The sequence below is a fragment of the Hypomesus nipponensis genome, chromosome 3, assembly GCF_054491055.1.
Source record: "Hypomesus nipponensis isolate SF chromosome 3, ASM5449105v1, whole genome shotgun sequence".
Classification (NCBI taxonomy): domain Eukaryota; kingdom Metazoa; phylum Chordata; class Actinopteri; order Osmeriformes; family Osmeridae; genus Hypomesus; species Hypomesus nipponensis.
Window position 1 is genome coordinate 6,740,465 of NC_140363.1, and position 16,578 is coordinate 6,757,042.

Here is a 16,578-nt window from a genome sequence, read left to right on the forward strand (position 1 = left end):
AGTATCTTAATGTTTAAAAAAAAAAAATCTGAAAAAATGTTTACTTAAAAGGTTATTGTCTACAGAATAATTAAAATATAACCTGCAATTACTGAAATATTGATAGACCTGGCCTTAATCTAAGTTGATCTGATTGTATGTGTGTGTGTTAGTCAAGTGCATTTTCTATTACTGTTTAAGGTATCTGTGTTTTTGTGGTATTTGAGTGTGTGCTGTGTGTGTGTGGTATTTGTTAAAAAGAATGACTCGAGAAATATTTAACCCCTGGCACAATTGCCACTGACTCCCAAATCAGTTTTCTTCCGACTGACTTTTTCTTGTTTGCATTCCTAGTCCTCTTCTAAAGAGGTTCAGAGCTCAGATTAGACCAAAGATATTAAAGGAATGTGTGATTATGGGAACGTGACGTTTACTGAAGCGTTTTGTTATTGTCCTCTCTGTCACCCTTCTGCTGGTATGTCTTTAGGAGTCAGCAGGTTCTACCTGGTGGCTTACCACAAGCTGCCCCGCCCTTGTACACTCAACTGGTCCCAGTCTCACACCATCTGTTTTACTCTTGACTTTTGGTCATTGTACTCTTGACTGCAATAACACAAAGAGTTTGTTGCATCTGCAGGTGAGAAAAGAGGGATTACTCTCCACGGGGATCAGGGAGAGAAGAGAGACCGTTGGTAGGTGACTTGTTAGGGGGCGTACTTGAGGCGACATCAGGCTACAGTTACAGTGACTGATTGGAGGAGAGGCTGACTACGCAGGTTCCAGATAAACCACACGCAAGTCCCCACTTTTAAACACACAAGGGACGAATTCCAACCTGATATGCCAACTTCATCTACATGGTTCTTTTTTCCCCAGCAGGATGAAAACAAAGAATGCAAACTGAATTTAGGGTCACATAACAAAATGTATGTATGGTTGCCCAGATACAAGTGGGTGAATTTACAAGCATTAAATTGTATCTTTTTGTCTTTTTCATCTCTCAGGAAAACTCAGGTTGCCCCTGAACATCACTGCTTAGCTACTGAAGGATCCGTTAAATATGGGGAACGCCGTACCATCAGAGAGCAACATGGGCGACCGGCTGAGATGCTGTAAGTGCGATATAGTCCTTCCTCCTTGCCGTTCCTTCTCAGATTTACACCAAAGTACTATTCATGGGCGGCATGTACATGTTTTCAACGGAGGAGAATACTACAGGCCCATTGGCCACAATAATTTCTACGAGTGTGAACGTTGCTTTAACAAGCCAGCAGAGGACAGGAGACGGAGAGAGGAGGAGCAGAAAAGAGAGGAGGAGCGACAGAGAGAGGAGAGACGAAGAGAAGAGGAGAGACGGAGGGAGGAGGAGAGGAGAAGAGAAGAGGAGAGACGGAGGGAGGAGGAGAGGAGAAGAGAAGAGGAGCGAAAGATGAAAGAAGAACAGAAAAGGGCAAGAGAGGCTGAAGAGAAGAAGAGACGAGAAGAACTGAATCAAAGACTGGAAGAATCACACCAGAAAGCTCGAGAGCAGTATGAGACACAACTGACCGGCAACGTTTCAGAGGAGCACAGGTCCAAGAAACATGTTCTAATAAGCCATCTGAATGAGCTTAATGCAAACTATGATTTAGGCAGTGACAGGGATGAGCTTTTAGAAACCCTCTCTTCAAAATGTAGCATCCCTGTTTCAAAGCTCAGTCTCGCTGAGCTGACTGCTGATCAGCTGGGGAACATCTTGTCAGTCCTGGACAAACTTCTGTTTGATGAATGGATCAGTGCTCCTCCATCGCTGAGCACTCTGCAGCACACTCAAGTGTTCATCACCGAGCTGTGTGCGCTGTCTCTGGAGATATCTGAGGGACTTTCCCTGCAAATCACATCCAATCATGTGCAGTCCCTGGTGGGGTCCATCAGCCAATCAGCATGTAATGTTTTTGAGAGTTTCCTGCTGACTCAAGCCCTGTATCTGAACCTGATGCACTTCTTCACTGGCCATGGAAGCTGTGACAGTAATGCGGCTCTCATAGCCAAACGTTGGGCCAAGGAGGATCTTTCCACTGAGGATCTCTTTCTTGTAGAGTTTCTCGGCACCCTCACATCATCACTACAGGATGTGATTGGAAGAGTCTCTGTGTCCATTTTACAGATGGAAATCCAGTGCTTGAAGTTTCTCCTGCTCACGCTAACACATCTAAATGGCAAGGAAAGCCACACAGAATCCACTGAGATGCTCCTCACACTTGTGCAAACAAACCAGTGGACCCCAGCAGAGGTATTGACTGTGCTCAAAGCGCTGTCAGAGAAATATGCAGAGGATGCTGTCATAACTGAAGTGCTCACGTTGGTACACGTGTATGACATATCACCAGAGTGGACAGATTACTTCGGGCGCTCTCTCATCCAGGTTCTGGACTTCTGTGGTTCTGAGAGATTACAACTAGATTTCCGAAAGACTCTTAGAAAGCAAGATGAGAGTAGTCTAGATTCAGCTCTAGCAGAATTAAAGACGTTAAAGAGTTTGGATGACTCTGTCGTTGATATGATTAAAAACATTACCACTGGTGTCCTACAATATTCTGAAATTGCCCCAAAAGATGAACCGTTCATGAAAGATTCCTTGAAATGGCCAAACCTGAACGCAGATGACATCCAAAAAACTCTGTCTCAGCTCTGCAAAGCCGTTTTTGACACAAAAGGCTGGTGGCCCACCGTACAGCAGATGCTGAGGTGGTGTGTGTTGGTACTGACTGAGAAGAGTGAAGCGCCAGAACTGGTTGGTGTGGAAGAGGACCCCTGTGTCATAGCCATGTTTGCAGCCACACAAGTCTGCATGGGAAACAAACTGGACATTGTGCTGAGCTCTGACATTCACTCACACGCGCTAACTGAGGAGTGGTCTGACTTCTACAAGCACCTGGGAATTTCTTTCAACACAAATAAGAAGGAAACTGACGCATCACAGAGGGATGTCTATGAAGCAGACATTGTGTATGGTACAATGGATGAGTTTGTCTCTGATTACTTTCAATATGGCTTACAGATGATGGAAACAGGGAACCCTAACCTCAGCCGAGGATTCATCATTGATGAAAGAAGTCTCAGCGCTTCCCATAATCTGGAACTTTCAAGGCTCAAGGAAAATGATGCCCTGATGTTTGCTGCAGAGATCTTGCAAAGCTTCATGGGTAATTTCCACAGTGAGGATAGGGAACTGAGACACAGGTTTATTAAGGCTCTTTTTCAGCTGCTCCAGACTAACCTAAACAAACGCACAGACGCTGACAATAAAATCATAACCATCTTACAGACACTTACTGGAAAAGAACTACCTTCTAATGAGGTCTACGTTCTAACCTTTCTTGAGAATCTCCTAAAAAAGTCTTGTGGAGGAACAGAACATGAAGAAAACAAGGCAGGCAAATTCTGTCTGGAGATTTTATTTGCCTGTGCAGTGCAGTCCGAAGGCTCAAAAGATCAAACCAAAGAAATTTTCCAGATGGTGTCAAATCTTGTAGGACAACACCTTTGGTCACCAGAAGAAGCCTTAAACCTCCTTGTAGCATTAATTGACCACTTTTACCATGGTAACTGTGTTTCCATCATGAAGATTTTACATCTGGTGGAAACATACCAGGTGTCTTCTGAGTGGACCGATGAGAACAGCCAGTCTCTCCTTAAGCTGTTGAACTCATCTGAAACAGAGAATCCGATCCGCTATTTAGAAAAGAGCTTCAGAGATGAGAAAATAAAAAGCATTGACTGTCTTTTTGATGAAATACGGCAGATGAAAAACATTGATGAGCAAGCACTGGAGAAATCATACTGTATAGTCAAGACTGTGACAAACCTGATTGAATCTGGTGAAATCAAAAACCACACAGATGTACATCAAGCTAGGAGTCTGAGTCATAGCACAGACACACAAGACCTCCAGGAGATCCTGGCAGTCTTATGCAATGCTGTACACCTGCGCGTGTCTGAAGGAAAGTGGTGGCCCAGAGCCACTCAAATGATAAGCTGGTGCCTATTGGCCTTGTCTGACAACGGAAAACTCCTGGAAATGGGAACGGGAGAAGGGAAGTCTTGCGTCATAGCAATGTTTGCAGTTCTGCATGTACTTAGGGGAGAGAAAGTCGACGTGGTGTCCAGCTCTTCTGTGTTATGTGAAAGAGATTCACAGGAATGGACCGACTTCTACTCATACTTTGGCATCACGGCTGACACAAACACAAATAAAAGCAAAGATGAAGACAGAAAAGAATGCTACCGGAAGGACGTGGTCTACGGAACAATTGAAGCCTTTGCTGCAGATCACCTTCGCCAGATATTTGAGATGAAGGATGTGAGGCCTGATCGCAGCTATCAGTGCATCATAATTGATGAAGTGGACTCACTGCTGCTGGATCAGGGAGTGCAACTGACCTACCTCTCCAGCCCCATGGTCTCCATGCAGCACCTGAACATTATTCTGGCCATGATCTGGGGCCATGTCAGCCAGTATGGCCTCCTGTCAACAGGACACCAGACATTCGTACAAGGTCCAGCTGCTTCATTCTTCAAGGCCATATTTGACTCAATGGACACAGAAGGAACTGAAATGAATGACCCCATGGACATTTTAAGTATCGCTGAAGAATCCGAGATTGTGCCAAAAGGATTTACAGAGGATATCTTCAAAAGTGAAAAAGATGAACTTTTCAAGAAACTGAAAACAGTGAGTCAGGACGCAGTGGTAGATGTCTTTCGAGAAATGGAGCACTATGTCCCCTATGGTTTTACTGTATTCACATTAGATGACAATGGACTGCTCTGTCTTAGAAAGACCAGTACAAACAACAACCAGGACATTCCAGACCTTAAATTTCTGGTTTTGGAAGAAGGCTTGTGTTGTGCTCTCTATGATTCTGAAGAAATTCTCATCGAGCCAATTGCTGAATTAATCTCAGAGAAGTGTCAGTACACCCCATGTCCAAATAATAAAGACAAAATCAGCATACCTGGATTCCTGAGAAATCTGGTAGAGAAGAAAGTGTCAGTGTGGGTTCAGAATGCCTTTCTGGCAATGAGACTAACGCAAGGAAAGGAGTATGTTGTAGAAAATGACAGTGTCTGTCCAGTGGACTTCCGATCCACTGGTATTGTAGAACTGAGTAAGAAATGGGGTGATGGTCTACAGCAATTTGTTGAGATTAAACATCAAATACAAATGAGCACAATTTCAACAGTGACAAACTACATTTCTAACATTTCCTTTTTTGAAAAATACCATGGAAAAATATATGGAACAACAGGGACACTTGGGAGTGAAACCGAATTACTGTTTTTGCAGGACCTATATCCAAATATGATGGCCTGCAAAATTCCAACCTTCAACCGAAGGAAATTATTTGAAGTCAAAGGTACTCTGAAGACTTCAACTGCAGAGTGGAAATCTGAAATAAAACGTGTGGTTATGGCTGAAATAACCCGAGTTCCATACAGAGCGGGAAGAGCATCCTTGGTGATATGTGAAACTATCAACAGAGCCAAAGAGGTCTATGAGGACCTGAAAAGCATCGTCCCAGGTGAAATCCTTCTCTACTGCCGCAGTGACAAAGACAGTTTGAGCAAAATAGATAAAGAACTGCTACCCGGTGATGTAATTGTTGCCACAAACCTGGCTGGGCGTGGCACAAACATAAAGGTCTCCAAACAGGTGAACAACAATGGGGGGTTATTTGTGGTCCTCTCCTTCCTTTCTGAGAACTCAAGAGTGGAACTCCAAGCATTTGGCCGAACTGCACGCAAAGGCAAACCTGGATCTGCTCAGGTAGTCATGACCACTGATCATCTACAGGAGTCCTTCAGGAAAGTGTCTTCTCTGGAGGAGGCAAAGAAAACAAGGCATAGACTTGCAACAGAAAAAATAAGTGACATGATGAACGATGTCACTGAGATGGAACTGCGGGAGGACCTGTTTTCAGAGCACTGCAAAACTCTGCGAGACATTTACGAGAACACAGATGGAGATGAGGAAAGTGCTGTTGTTGCCATCATGAATGAGTTCTGGGGGATTTGGCTGCAAACTAAATCAGAAGAAATTGATCAGTTGAAAAGAACTGAATTGCAAAAGAGCTTGAAAGCTGATTTGTCTTTGGCAAAAAGTCAATCTCAAAGTCAGACTTCACCATGCTCTAACATTTACCACTACATCAAGTTTGGGAATATTGCACTGGGTAAAAAACAGTGGGATTCCAGCACCAGGCTATTTGAAAAAGCTATGGAAAAAGATGAGAGTTGGGCAGCCATAGCTTTTTACAGTCATGCTTACTGCACTATAAAGCAGCAGAAGGGAGATTACATCAATAAGGCCATAGATGATCTAAGGAAAGCACAAATGTCTCTGACGTACCTCAGTGAGGAATGCATGGTCTGCCTGCAGTTGGTAAAAATGTCCTCTGCTGACTCAGCCAACAGTAACCCAACCAGCCTCGAAAAACAACTAATAACCAAGTGCAGCATGTTCAGTTGCTTCGATAAAAACATTAGTGAGGCTATCAAAAAGCTGGAGGAGATAAAAGAAAGAGGGAGAGATGCCATAGCCAAAAAAGCACCCATGTTCTCCCTGGTGTCAAGTGCTGATGAAGACCTCCAAGTGGAGGCCTACAATCTGTACAGTCGAGGTCTGCAATACGTCTTCTCTGTGGAAGAGGCACCCCGTTTCCCATGGGAAGCTCTGCTGGTGTTCTCTCTCGGACTTCTGCAGATAATTGGAGGTACACTGCTCACTACATTTACGTTTGGAGCATTAGCTCAAGTCGGCATGGGGCTGATCGTCGAAGGAATATCAGACTGCATCTCCGGCATCGAGTCCATGGTGACAGGAGAATTTAGCTGGAAATCGTGGGCTATAGAAAAATCCATTTCTATTGGTATATCTATCATTGGGTTTGGTGTTGGAAAACTGGTTGCAAAGGGCTACAAAGCTTCTAAACTGTTGATGAAGGGATTTGGCAAACTTAAGTCAATGCCAAAGTTTCTCTCTAGACAGACTAAAGATGGCCTTAGTGTTGTTGCAAAGATGAATATGAAGAATACAGTAAAACACACTGCAAAAACAATGGTAAAAGAAATTATTATCTATGGATTTGGATGGGCAGAAAAGTTATTACTGACAGACATACTAAATCGTATCAAAAATGCAGTGAAAAATGGAATTGTTGATGCTGTGAAATCCAACTTGGAAAAAGAGCCCTTGGCTGCATTAGTAGACTCCATTATACTTTCACACCTTGAAGATAAACAACAAGGACCTGATCTCCTGCAGGACAAGAATAGAAAGAGCAAACTTCTGGCCATTTTCGGAGAGTTAACCAACACTGCATTACAGCCATTCTACGCAGACCTCAGCTGGCAGAACAAGCTCAACTCATCCCTCTCCACAGTGATTGACAGGGCTAAATCAGAGGCCACAGGCAAAACACTGGCAATTCTGACCGCCATCCAAGCCATCCATATGACGTCACTGGCAGCAGATGCCATCAGTACAGTGCTCAGCCTCTCAGACAAGTTTTTCTCAAACCTTCATGAAGAGCTGAACACATTTAAAACAGAAAAAGGTTTGTCAGAGAGAGTGAGAGAAAATGAGCTGTCTATTTCAGAAACAGAGATACTGAATGAATTCAAGCGGGATTTAGGTAACTCCATCAGTGCTTCATTAGCCGATGCATTGGTAGAAGTGTTCCAACAGAAGTTCTCCAGTCACCTTATATCTCGTGTGCAAGGCAAAGTAAATGGCATCATTGGCCATTATGTAAGAACAGGCTTAAAGAGTGACAGAACAGAGGAGAAACTCAAAGCCGGACAAAACAACAGATACATTGCAAACATGCCAGTAGACCTGAATTCTAAACAAAAACGTGCAGGAGAGTCAGGTAAACACACACAGTTACATGCTGAGAATATCAGGAACCCAACAACAGCAGGCACCATTCTCGATATCAGAGTCCTGTCAGAAACAACTGGTACGAAGGTTGTGGTCCTGACACAAGACAACCATGGCAAGCTTGTCAAAATGCAGGAGCTAAACCCAAGCACTAAACCTGCTAGTCAAACTGTCACACTGATCTACAGACCAAGGAGTGACCGGTACCCTGACGGCCATTACGATGTGCGCATCAATAATCAGACAATGAGGGTAACCAGCGGAGGCAAGAGCTGCCTGTTTCACGCTTTTGCGCGGGGCAAGAAACCAGAAGCCGGTGATGAGGAGATCGCTTTGGAAGCAGACCGCTTACGATCTGTGGAGGCCGACACCCTCCTGAAACACCCACACCAATGGGAGCCTTTCATCAAGCGCAAAGAGTGGACAGAGGGAATCAGAGAAGGAGACTGGTACATGGCAGAGGGAGCTGCAAAACCAAAAAAGGCTATTAAAGAAAGCATACAGAAGCTCCAGAACGAAGTTGGAAAAGTCAGTTCATACAGAAAGTGGAAACAATATGCAATAAAAAACAATGGTATTGGACAGTTCATCAATGCAGATCACCAGCCACCAGTGAATAGTATATTGGTAGCTAAACAATTTAACCAGAACAGCAAACTAGCTGAAGCCATGCTTGAAGTAGCAACAAAGTCCTCTCCTCTGGATAGCAATCTTATCCCTCGTGTGAAGAAATCTCATGGCCGTCATCTTCCTACCGTTTACGTGCCTGAAGAAGTACATCGTGAGTTTCCTAGTACAAAATCAAAAGCCTTCAGGAATAGTGTAGCTAGTGCAATAAGCAGGGATGATGTTGTTGGCACCTTCAAACTGACCATCCTAGGTGCAATGCCCAGAGTCATGTTAAGTACTACGAATAACGTCAAAAACTTCCAGAACAACCAAATGAGTAGAACCAGGCTTGAGATTTTTCAAAAGAGTTACCAGCACCATTCAGAAAAGATGGTAAAGAAATGGTTCAAACTGCTTCAAGACAAGAATGTCATGACAACTGTTCATCTCAACACCCTTAAAGATTGGATCATCAAACAGGGCTATAATGATCAAAACGATCAACACAGGATCCAAGTCTCTCAGGTGCTGTGGGGGTGCTAGATCATTGACAAGGGGAGCTGCGCAATTATACATATATAGAAATACTATCAGGGCTGGAGTAGGACCCATTTTCAGCCCGGGAATGTAATGGTCAAAACCAGCCCATCCCCACCAGGGGCCGAGCCATACGTTGAACATTTGGGGCTTAACCCGAACCTAGTCAAGGTTTTGATGTGAGGTGACATTGGAACTTCACATAAATGCAAGCGTGCATAGCGCACAATCGAGATTTTTGTAATCTGTTTTATGTAAAATAAACATTACCTTGGACTCATATTGTTAGAACTATATTTTTCAGAAACTACAACCCAAATTTTTACCTGAAAGATTCAGGGCTTTTGATAAAACACATTTTTCCCACCCTTGCAGGAACATATTATTAAGTGACCTTTAATTTTTTACTTGGCTTTTACAGTTCCTCCTGGTATCTTTTCCCCATCCATTTTATTATTTTCGCATCAGCTTAATCTTGCTAACTCCCTCCACAACAATAAGAAAGAGAGCGTGCGTGACACCTGAAAACTGCACTTTTTAATGCACGGTCTGATAATGCGCGTATTTTGATTCAAACCTAGTGTAGCCTATTAGCTTACTTATCAGTCACACAGTAACTTAACAAACGTAACACAAATTGTTTTATTCGGTGTGTGAAAAACTAAGAGAAAGCAGGCGATCTGCTGGCCCAATTTATGAGCGGGCAGAGCGGCCCACCGGAAATTCTCCCCTTTTCTCCCGATGGCCACCCGGGCCTGAATACTATTAATAAATGAGCAATATATTTGGGGGTGCTATCGGGGTGCTTTGGTCTTTCTTGGGAGTGCTGAAGCACCTGCTAGACCCTCCCTAGTGCTGCCCATGAGTGGTAAATTTAGTAGAGCCACGTGTTCATAGAGCAGCTTTGGGTAGTATTGTGGTAATATGTGGGTAGTATTGTGGTAATAAGTGGGTAGTATTGTGATAATAAGTCTTAAGGTGCTTAGTCGAGATATGATGATTTCGGGTAATCTGGGAAATTTTTTGCATGCATTTTCTCAGCAGTGCTTCCTGATAAACTAGTGCCCTGACCCTTTCTGTGACACCACACCAATCACATTTTGTGATTTCAGTCACATGCCATCCATGCTAAATCAAGCGGAGCTGGTTCATGCAGGGGACGCGAGACCTAGCGTGTTGCTAGCCACTCGTCATCACGAGTCAGGGCACACCCTCCTAATAGGGCGGGGTATGTAGCAGGGATCCTGACACTTGCATTGCTAGTGCGACACAGACGCTCTCGGTGTCCTGCGGCCCCCGCCTCCCCGGCCTCCATCCTTCTGGTCCTTCTTTTTTCTTCTTTCTCAGGGGGAATGTGTTCGCTGCTCTCTGCCCGGATGTCGAGACGGTGTCTCAGGAGACCTAGTCTCCGTTGTGTGCGGCAGGGAGCCGCTGCGAGCACAACTATATGCCAAATCAAATATTACAATAATGTATTGTGTCGTGTGAAATAAAGTGTCAAGTAAACAACACTACTGAGTGCTCCTGCCTGAACCTAGAGTCAAAGTTCTGTAGACTAGACATTGTCATAGCAAGTAAGAAAACACTCGAGTTTAGGTGTCTCACATTACCCAATGTTCCAGATTACCCGTGAACTCTCTGTGAACACAACAGATGGATTGTGTGAACTCTCTGTGCACAATTAATCAAGTAGTTCTCCACCTATAAAAGAGGTCAATAGATTGAAGTTGATACCAAGCATGGATCAATGAGGCTGCCACCAACAACTTCAGCAAGGACTTGGACGAGGACAAGGAAGAGGCCGTAGTAGAGGTACAGTATTTTTTTTACTGTACTGTGTTTCACTGTATTTGCACTCTTGACAACAACCATTTTTATACTTCTGTAAAGTGTGTTGCCACAATACGATGATCTACGCTCATAAGTATACTAATAGTGTACTTATTACTACAATACTATTCACTTATTACCATAATACTACCCATTTATTATTGTATCATATCTGTAAAAGGCTACCAAATACACTAGCAAACCCATACAGCATATGACTAGTGTAAAGGCACTCTGGTTAACCCGTGCAGCACATGTCTAGTTTAAGGGCACACCGGTAAACCCATACATCAGGTTTTAAAGATAAACTGGTTATACTGCAGGTTTAAAAAGGTACCATGGTAAACTTAAGGTCGATATATGCTTCTCCGTTTTCCAAAAAACAGACACATGGGAACGCCCTCTCTGAGCTCTCCGAGAGCCCCGGAGAGCTTGACGTGCACCTCCTGAATTTTCTAAATATCCTATGTAATTTTGGATAGTTACGGATACCCCCTTGGCTGTGATTGGTCAGTATTAAGAACTGCTTGGGTCAGGGCGGGGTTGCCGTGATAAACAGGACAAACAGACAAATCATTTGACCGCCATTGCTGTACATGTTTACGATTCATATTTCAGCTAAACAGTACATTACAGTACAGCCAAGGGGGTATCCGTAATCAGCATCTGAATTAAAATGTGACGAGAAATGGGCAGTGTATTTGCTGAAAATGTGCGTATTTTGTTGTTGAAACGGCTAATTTGAAAGTTTGCTCCGACTTGCTAGGTAAATATAGTAAACACTCGATGTCGACTTCCACACAAAGACAGTTTCTCTAAGGTAATCTTTGACAAAAAAACGTTGTGCCACCTACTTTTCTGGCGGTGAATTGTTTTCAGCACCCACAGCCTACGGAGTACCATTCATATTTACATTTATACATTTAGCAGACGCTTTTATCCAAAGCGACTTCCAAGAGAGAGCTTTACAAAAGAGCATAGGTCACTGATCATAACAACGAGGTAGTCCCAAACATTGCAAGCAGCCAAAACATGAAGCATACATTGTGAAAAACTAAACAAGTGCCAAAGGGAAGACCCATAAGAGCATGCAGTTATACAAGTTATAAATTAAAACAACATGAACCCCAACAAATGCAAGACTGTACCTGTAGAAGAATAATCAACAGTAAAATATTTCACAGTGAGTACAAGAGTTCAAGAGTTAACTTAGTTATAAGTAACCTGCAAGAGCAACAGGTCTCTCAATAAGAGTCATTGTGATCCTGGAGGAAACTAACATCAGGTCCAATCAAGCATTCCTAAGTGCCGTTGTACTCCAAGTGCGTCTTGAGCTTTTTCTTGAAGGTGGGGACACAGTCAGTGTCCCTGATGGAGGTGGAAAGTTGATTCCACCTTTGGGGGGCCAAGCAGGAGAAGAGCTTGTGTTGGGACCGGGCGGTCTTGAGCGGTGGGACCACCAGGCGGTTGTCTGAAGAAGACCGTAGGTGACAGGTGGGGATGTAAGGCTGCAGGAGAGACTTGATGTAGTCGGGTGCAGTCCCGTTCACTGCTCGGAAGGTCAGTACCAGGGTCTTGAATCTGATACGGGCGTTGATGGGTAGCCAGTGGAGAGAGATGAGGAGCGGAGTAACATGGGAGCGTCTGGGTAGATTGTAGACCAGGCGGGCCGCTGCGTTCTGAATCCTCTGAAGAGGGCAGGTTGCGCATGCTGGGAGACCAGCGAGCAACGAGTTGCAGTAGTTCAAATTGGAGAGGACCAGAGCTTGGACTAGCAGCTGGTTGGAGTGCTCAGACAGGTATCTCCTGAGGGTGAATCTACACGACCGGGACACCACAGCAATGTGGGCATAGAGGGAGAGTTTGTCATCCATGGTAACCCGGTTCCTGGCAGAGGATGAAGGGGTCACCGTCGCAGATCCCAGGGTGAACAAAATCTATCCGTCCGTAGCCTTTAGTCCCCCAGTGGCTAGAAATGTCGATAGGTGTGACCCAAGCCCTGGGTACTCTTCTCCGCCTTAGAGAAAATGCTCAAACACTCGGTTTGAAAATCCTCTCCTTGTGACGTCACAAGGAGGAAGGTTACCTCCCCTCTCTCTGCTTTGCTCGCCCAGAGAATCTGGCCCGCCCAGAAAACAAAATACTTTTTACAGTTCCTTCATCCGAGCCTCTGAAGACCCAGTGTCTTAGTTTTATTTTCTCTGGAAATGTCCTGACACAACTTCCCAAAGTTTTGTATGTCTGCACCAAACATTTCAGCCACGACTGTTTCCTCAACTTGAGCTAATACAAAGCTGGCCTCGATGAAATTAAATTCTGGATCAGTACTAACTCTCCTTGGTCCGGCTAAAAACCTCGGACAAGTAAGTTAACTAACGCTATATCATTTTGCTACTTTACTGTATATGGTTACCTAGCTTGCTACCCTTATAATGTGGCTGTAACATTAGCTCTGCAGCTAACAGCTGAGTTCCTGTCGCTAATGTAAAGGTAGATATCATCGAGTATGTGTGTGAATACACATGCTGTAACGCGAGTGCTGTACACTTCTTTGTTATTTGGATAACCGTTCTGCTGTTGGTGTTATGGTGCGCGCGATATCCGCCTTTCCCCACATTGAAATGACTGAGTGTGCACCTCTGCCAACCAGGGTGATCAGATGAGCAAAGGCAAACTCGAGGCATCTTACAGCTACAGGGCTACAAGCCATTGCGATACATCCATTGTAAACATTAGCGCATGGTGCCGCCTCTCTCCTCCTCATTATTATTCCAAGCTACAGACACAGAAACAGCGCGCCTTGAGGAAAGCTCATTGTGGGACTGCCCGCAGTGGCTTTAATCATGCAACAAGGCTGAGTTTTGGGAAAGAGACTTCAAATATGGTATTAGGCCTGTATTTGAGGCCTTGTCATGTGACCTTTAAGACTCCACCTGACAGATAAACGGATCCACTGGTTAGTGAGTGTGTGTGTGTGTGTGTGTGTAGACAGGCAGGATGAAGTGTGTGGGTGTGCTGTGAGCCGGAGGAGATGTTCTCACTCAAATCCGGCAGCGTTTCTAATTGATGAGCCGCGTACACACACACACACACACACTCACTCTCTTTCTCTCTTTCTCTCTCTCACACACAAACACACACACACACTTAATCCATCCCGGACCCCTGAGACAGACAAATCCATGCTGCAGCTGGACAGGCCTGAGATGAACACATCAGCACGAGCTCTTGGGATGGAGGGATGGAGGGAGCAGATGTAGGAAGGAAGGAGGGAGGGAGAGGTGTGGAGAGGGATCGAGAGAAGAGGATTAGCATTCTCATCAGCACTGAAGGAATCCGTCTTGGCTGCCAGGCACCGCACAGCTCTCTCTCTCTCTCTCTCTCTCTCTCTCTCTCTCTCTCTCTCTCTCTTCCTCTCCTTCTCTCGCTCTCTCATCCATCTCTCCCTCCTCTAAGCCCAATCACTCTCGATCTCTCCTCCTTCCACTATCCCTCCGTCCCCTCTCCCTGCCCTTCCTCCTTCCCCTTCTGCCCATGCCTCCCCTCCCCTCCCTTGTTCACCCCTGTGCTCTCACTCCATTTTTAATGGCTGCTGTGCCCAGGGTAGACTCCGTCACTCGATAGCTCCCAGCTCCTCAGACCAGGCTGACACTGGTGTCACTGCACAGGGGCAAGGGGGCAGCAATACGCTTGGGGGAGACCTCCACATCCACACGCAAACACACAGTCACACGCACGCAGATGTTTGACAGACACCCGGATTGCAAATATTCCTAGCTGTGAACTCAATCAAATGCAAGACAGCAAGAGACATGCGTACATCTACACAAACACATCAGATGGATACAGAGATTCATATTCATGGATGCACAGTCAAACGCACCCACGCAAGTGCACACACTTGCATTGGCAAGTAAGTACGTGTAACAGCCATGTTTGCAAATATGTGTGTGCCCGATAAGACCTCGGAGACAGTAGTGATTTTTCACAGGTTTGCCTTAGTGGGCAAACACGTACGCGCGCGCGCACACACACACACACACACACACACACACGCACACAATATCTCTCACAAATGTCAAGTCTGGGGTTATGTCCTACAGGGACTGTGACCTGGCTGCCCTGTGCCAATCCCCCTTCGAAAGCATTAATTACTAATGACCACTGTCCCCATTATTCATGACTGCGGCTAGCTAGCGGCTAATGGAACATTAACTGACCACACACATGCACGCGTGCAGTCTAAATGTCCTCTCTATAACCACGAGCATTGAAAATGCAGAGGTGCTGTAGTGGTCAGGAGAGACAAACAGAGGGAACACAGAAAGGAAGAAGTCTTGCGTTTCCAAACAACCCGTCTAACTCTATGTTCAAACATAAACATGAACATAACGGTTAGTTGGTGAACGTTTTCAAGACACTGCAACAGAGGCCCTCTCTGTGACCCGGTGAATTGACAAAAATGGCTGGCTGGTTGAAACTTGGCCAATAACAGTATGTGTGTGTGAGTTTGCGCGTAAGTCTTGGGAATGGTAAAGGTTGATCTCGGCGAGACCGGTAAGGGAAGGTGTGCATGTGTGATAAGACCAGAAGATAGGGTGGTTATCAAATAATGACACTTGGCTACAGCGCAATACAGTCTGTGTGTGTGTGTGTGTGTTTGTGTGTGTGTGGGAGAGAGATGGAGAACATGTCGCTAAGTCAGAGCTCATATGTAAGGCTTGACTGCAGGCTACCAGTGTGTGTGCTGGCGTGTGTGTGTGTTTGTGTGCAAGAGCATCTTACCGTGGCCTGGGTGGAACTTTCCTGAAGGTCCCACAGCAGAGCGTGGTTATCAGCCAGGGAGATCACACGCTTGCCGTCGCCCATCGGCTCCCAGATGACACTGCAGCACAGGAAAACAAGACAGTGGTGGATTTACTTACTAAAGCAACACGCCACACACAGACGCCTGCACACGCGCGCGCTCGTGCCCGTAGACACACACCCCAATGTTGTCAAGTATTGTCATGTAGCTACCCAGTTTCTGATTCCTGTCAGTGGAAATTGGCTGGTAAAGGAAGTGATGTCATTAGCCTGGGGAATTTGATCAATGAGACAACTATGACTAATGTGGGGAGTCAGATGGCTGAGCGGAAAGGGAATCGGGCTATTAATCAGAAGGTTGCCGGTTCAAATCCCGACCGTGCAAAAACGTTGTGTCCTTGGGCAAGTCACTTCACCCTACTTGCCTCGGGGAATGTCCCTGTACTTACTATAAGTCACTCTGGATAAGAGCGTCTGCTAAATGACTAAATGTAAATTGCCAATACAACCTTCATTCATGTTGAGATTGAAGAGTTGAAGTCATATTGTTCAGTCTAAGCCTGTAATATGCATCAAAACTTTTAAGGGAGAGGAGGGAAGGGGAAAAAGGGAGGGATGACGAGAGAAGTGTTTATAGGAGTTGTAAATCCGTGGTCGGTGAGGGACAGTTTTTACTGCTCTCTCAAGGTGCAGGGAGTCATAGGCGTGACACACACACAAACTGTACCTCATTTCAATCCTGGGGGAGGAGATACTGCAGTATCCCCACATCTCTAATCCTGCCTTTCTCTTCATCCATCTATTACTCCACATCTATCTAGTCTCCCATTTCCCTCTGTCTCTCGCCCTCTTTCACATAGACACGGCTCGATTCATACTGAACAATATTCACT

The 16,578-nt window shown here is 45.1% G+C and overlaps 2 protein-coding genes across 3 annotated transcripts in view; one reads left to right on the plus strand and one right to left on the minus strand.

The window, feature by feature from the left end:
• The window catches only part of eipr1 (EARP complex and GARP complex interacting protein 1), a 42,674-nt gene that overhangs the window by 17,422 nt on the left and 8,674 nt on the right, over positions 1–16,578 (minus strand). For both annotated transcript variants that reach the window (XM_084674341.1, XM_084674349.1), the window contains exon 5: positions 15,665–15,764. In XM_084674341.1, coding sequence (XP_084530467.1) covers positions 15,665–15,764 — 100 coding nt within the window. The remainder of the gene's footprint in view (positions 1–15,664; positions 15,765–16,578) is intronic.
• On the plus strand, positions 1,040–10,553 carry LOC146299592 (uncharacterized). The gene has a single exon (XM_084674328.1). The coding sequence runs from the start codon at positions 1,040–1,042 to the stop codon at positions 9,053–9,055; it is 8,016 nt and encodes a 2,671-aa protein (XP_084530454.1). The 3' UTR covers positions 9,056–10,553.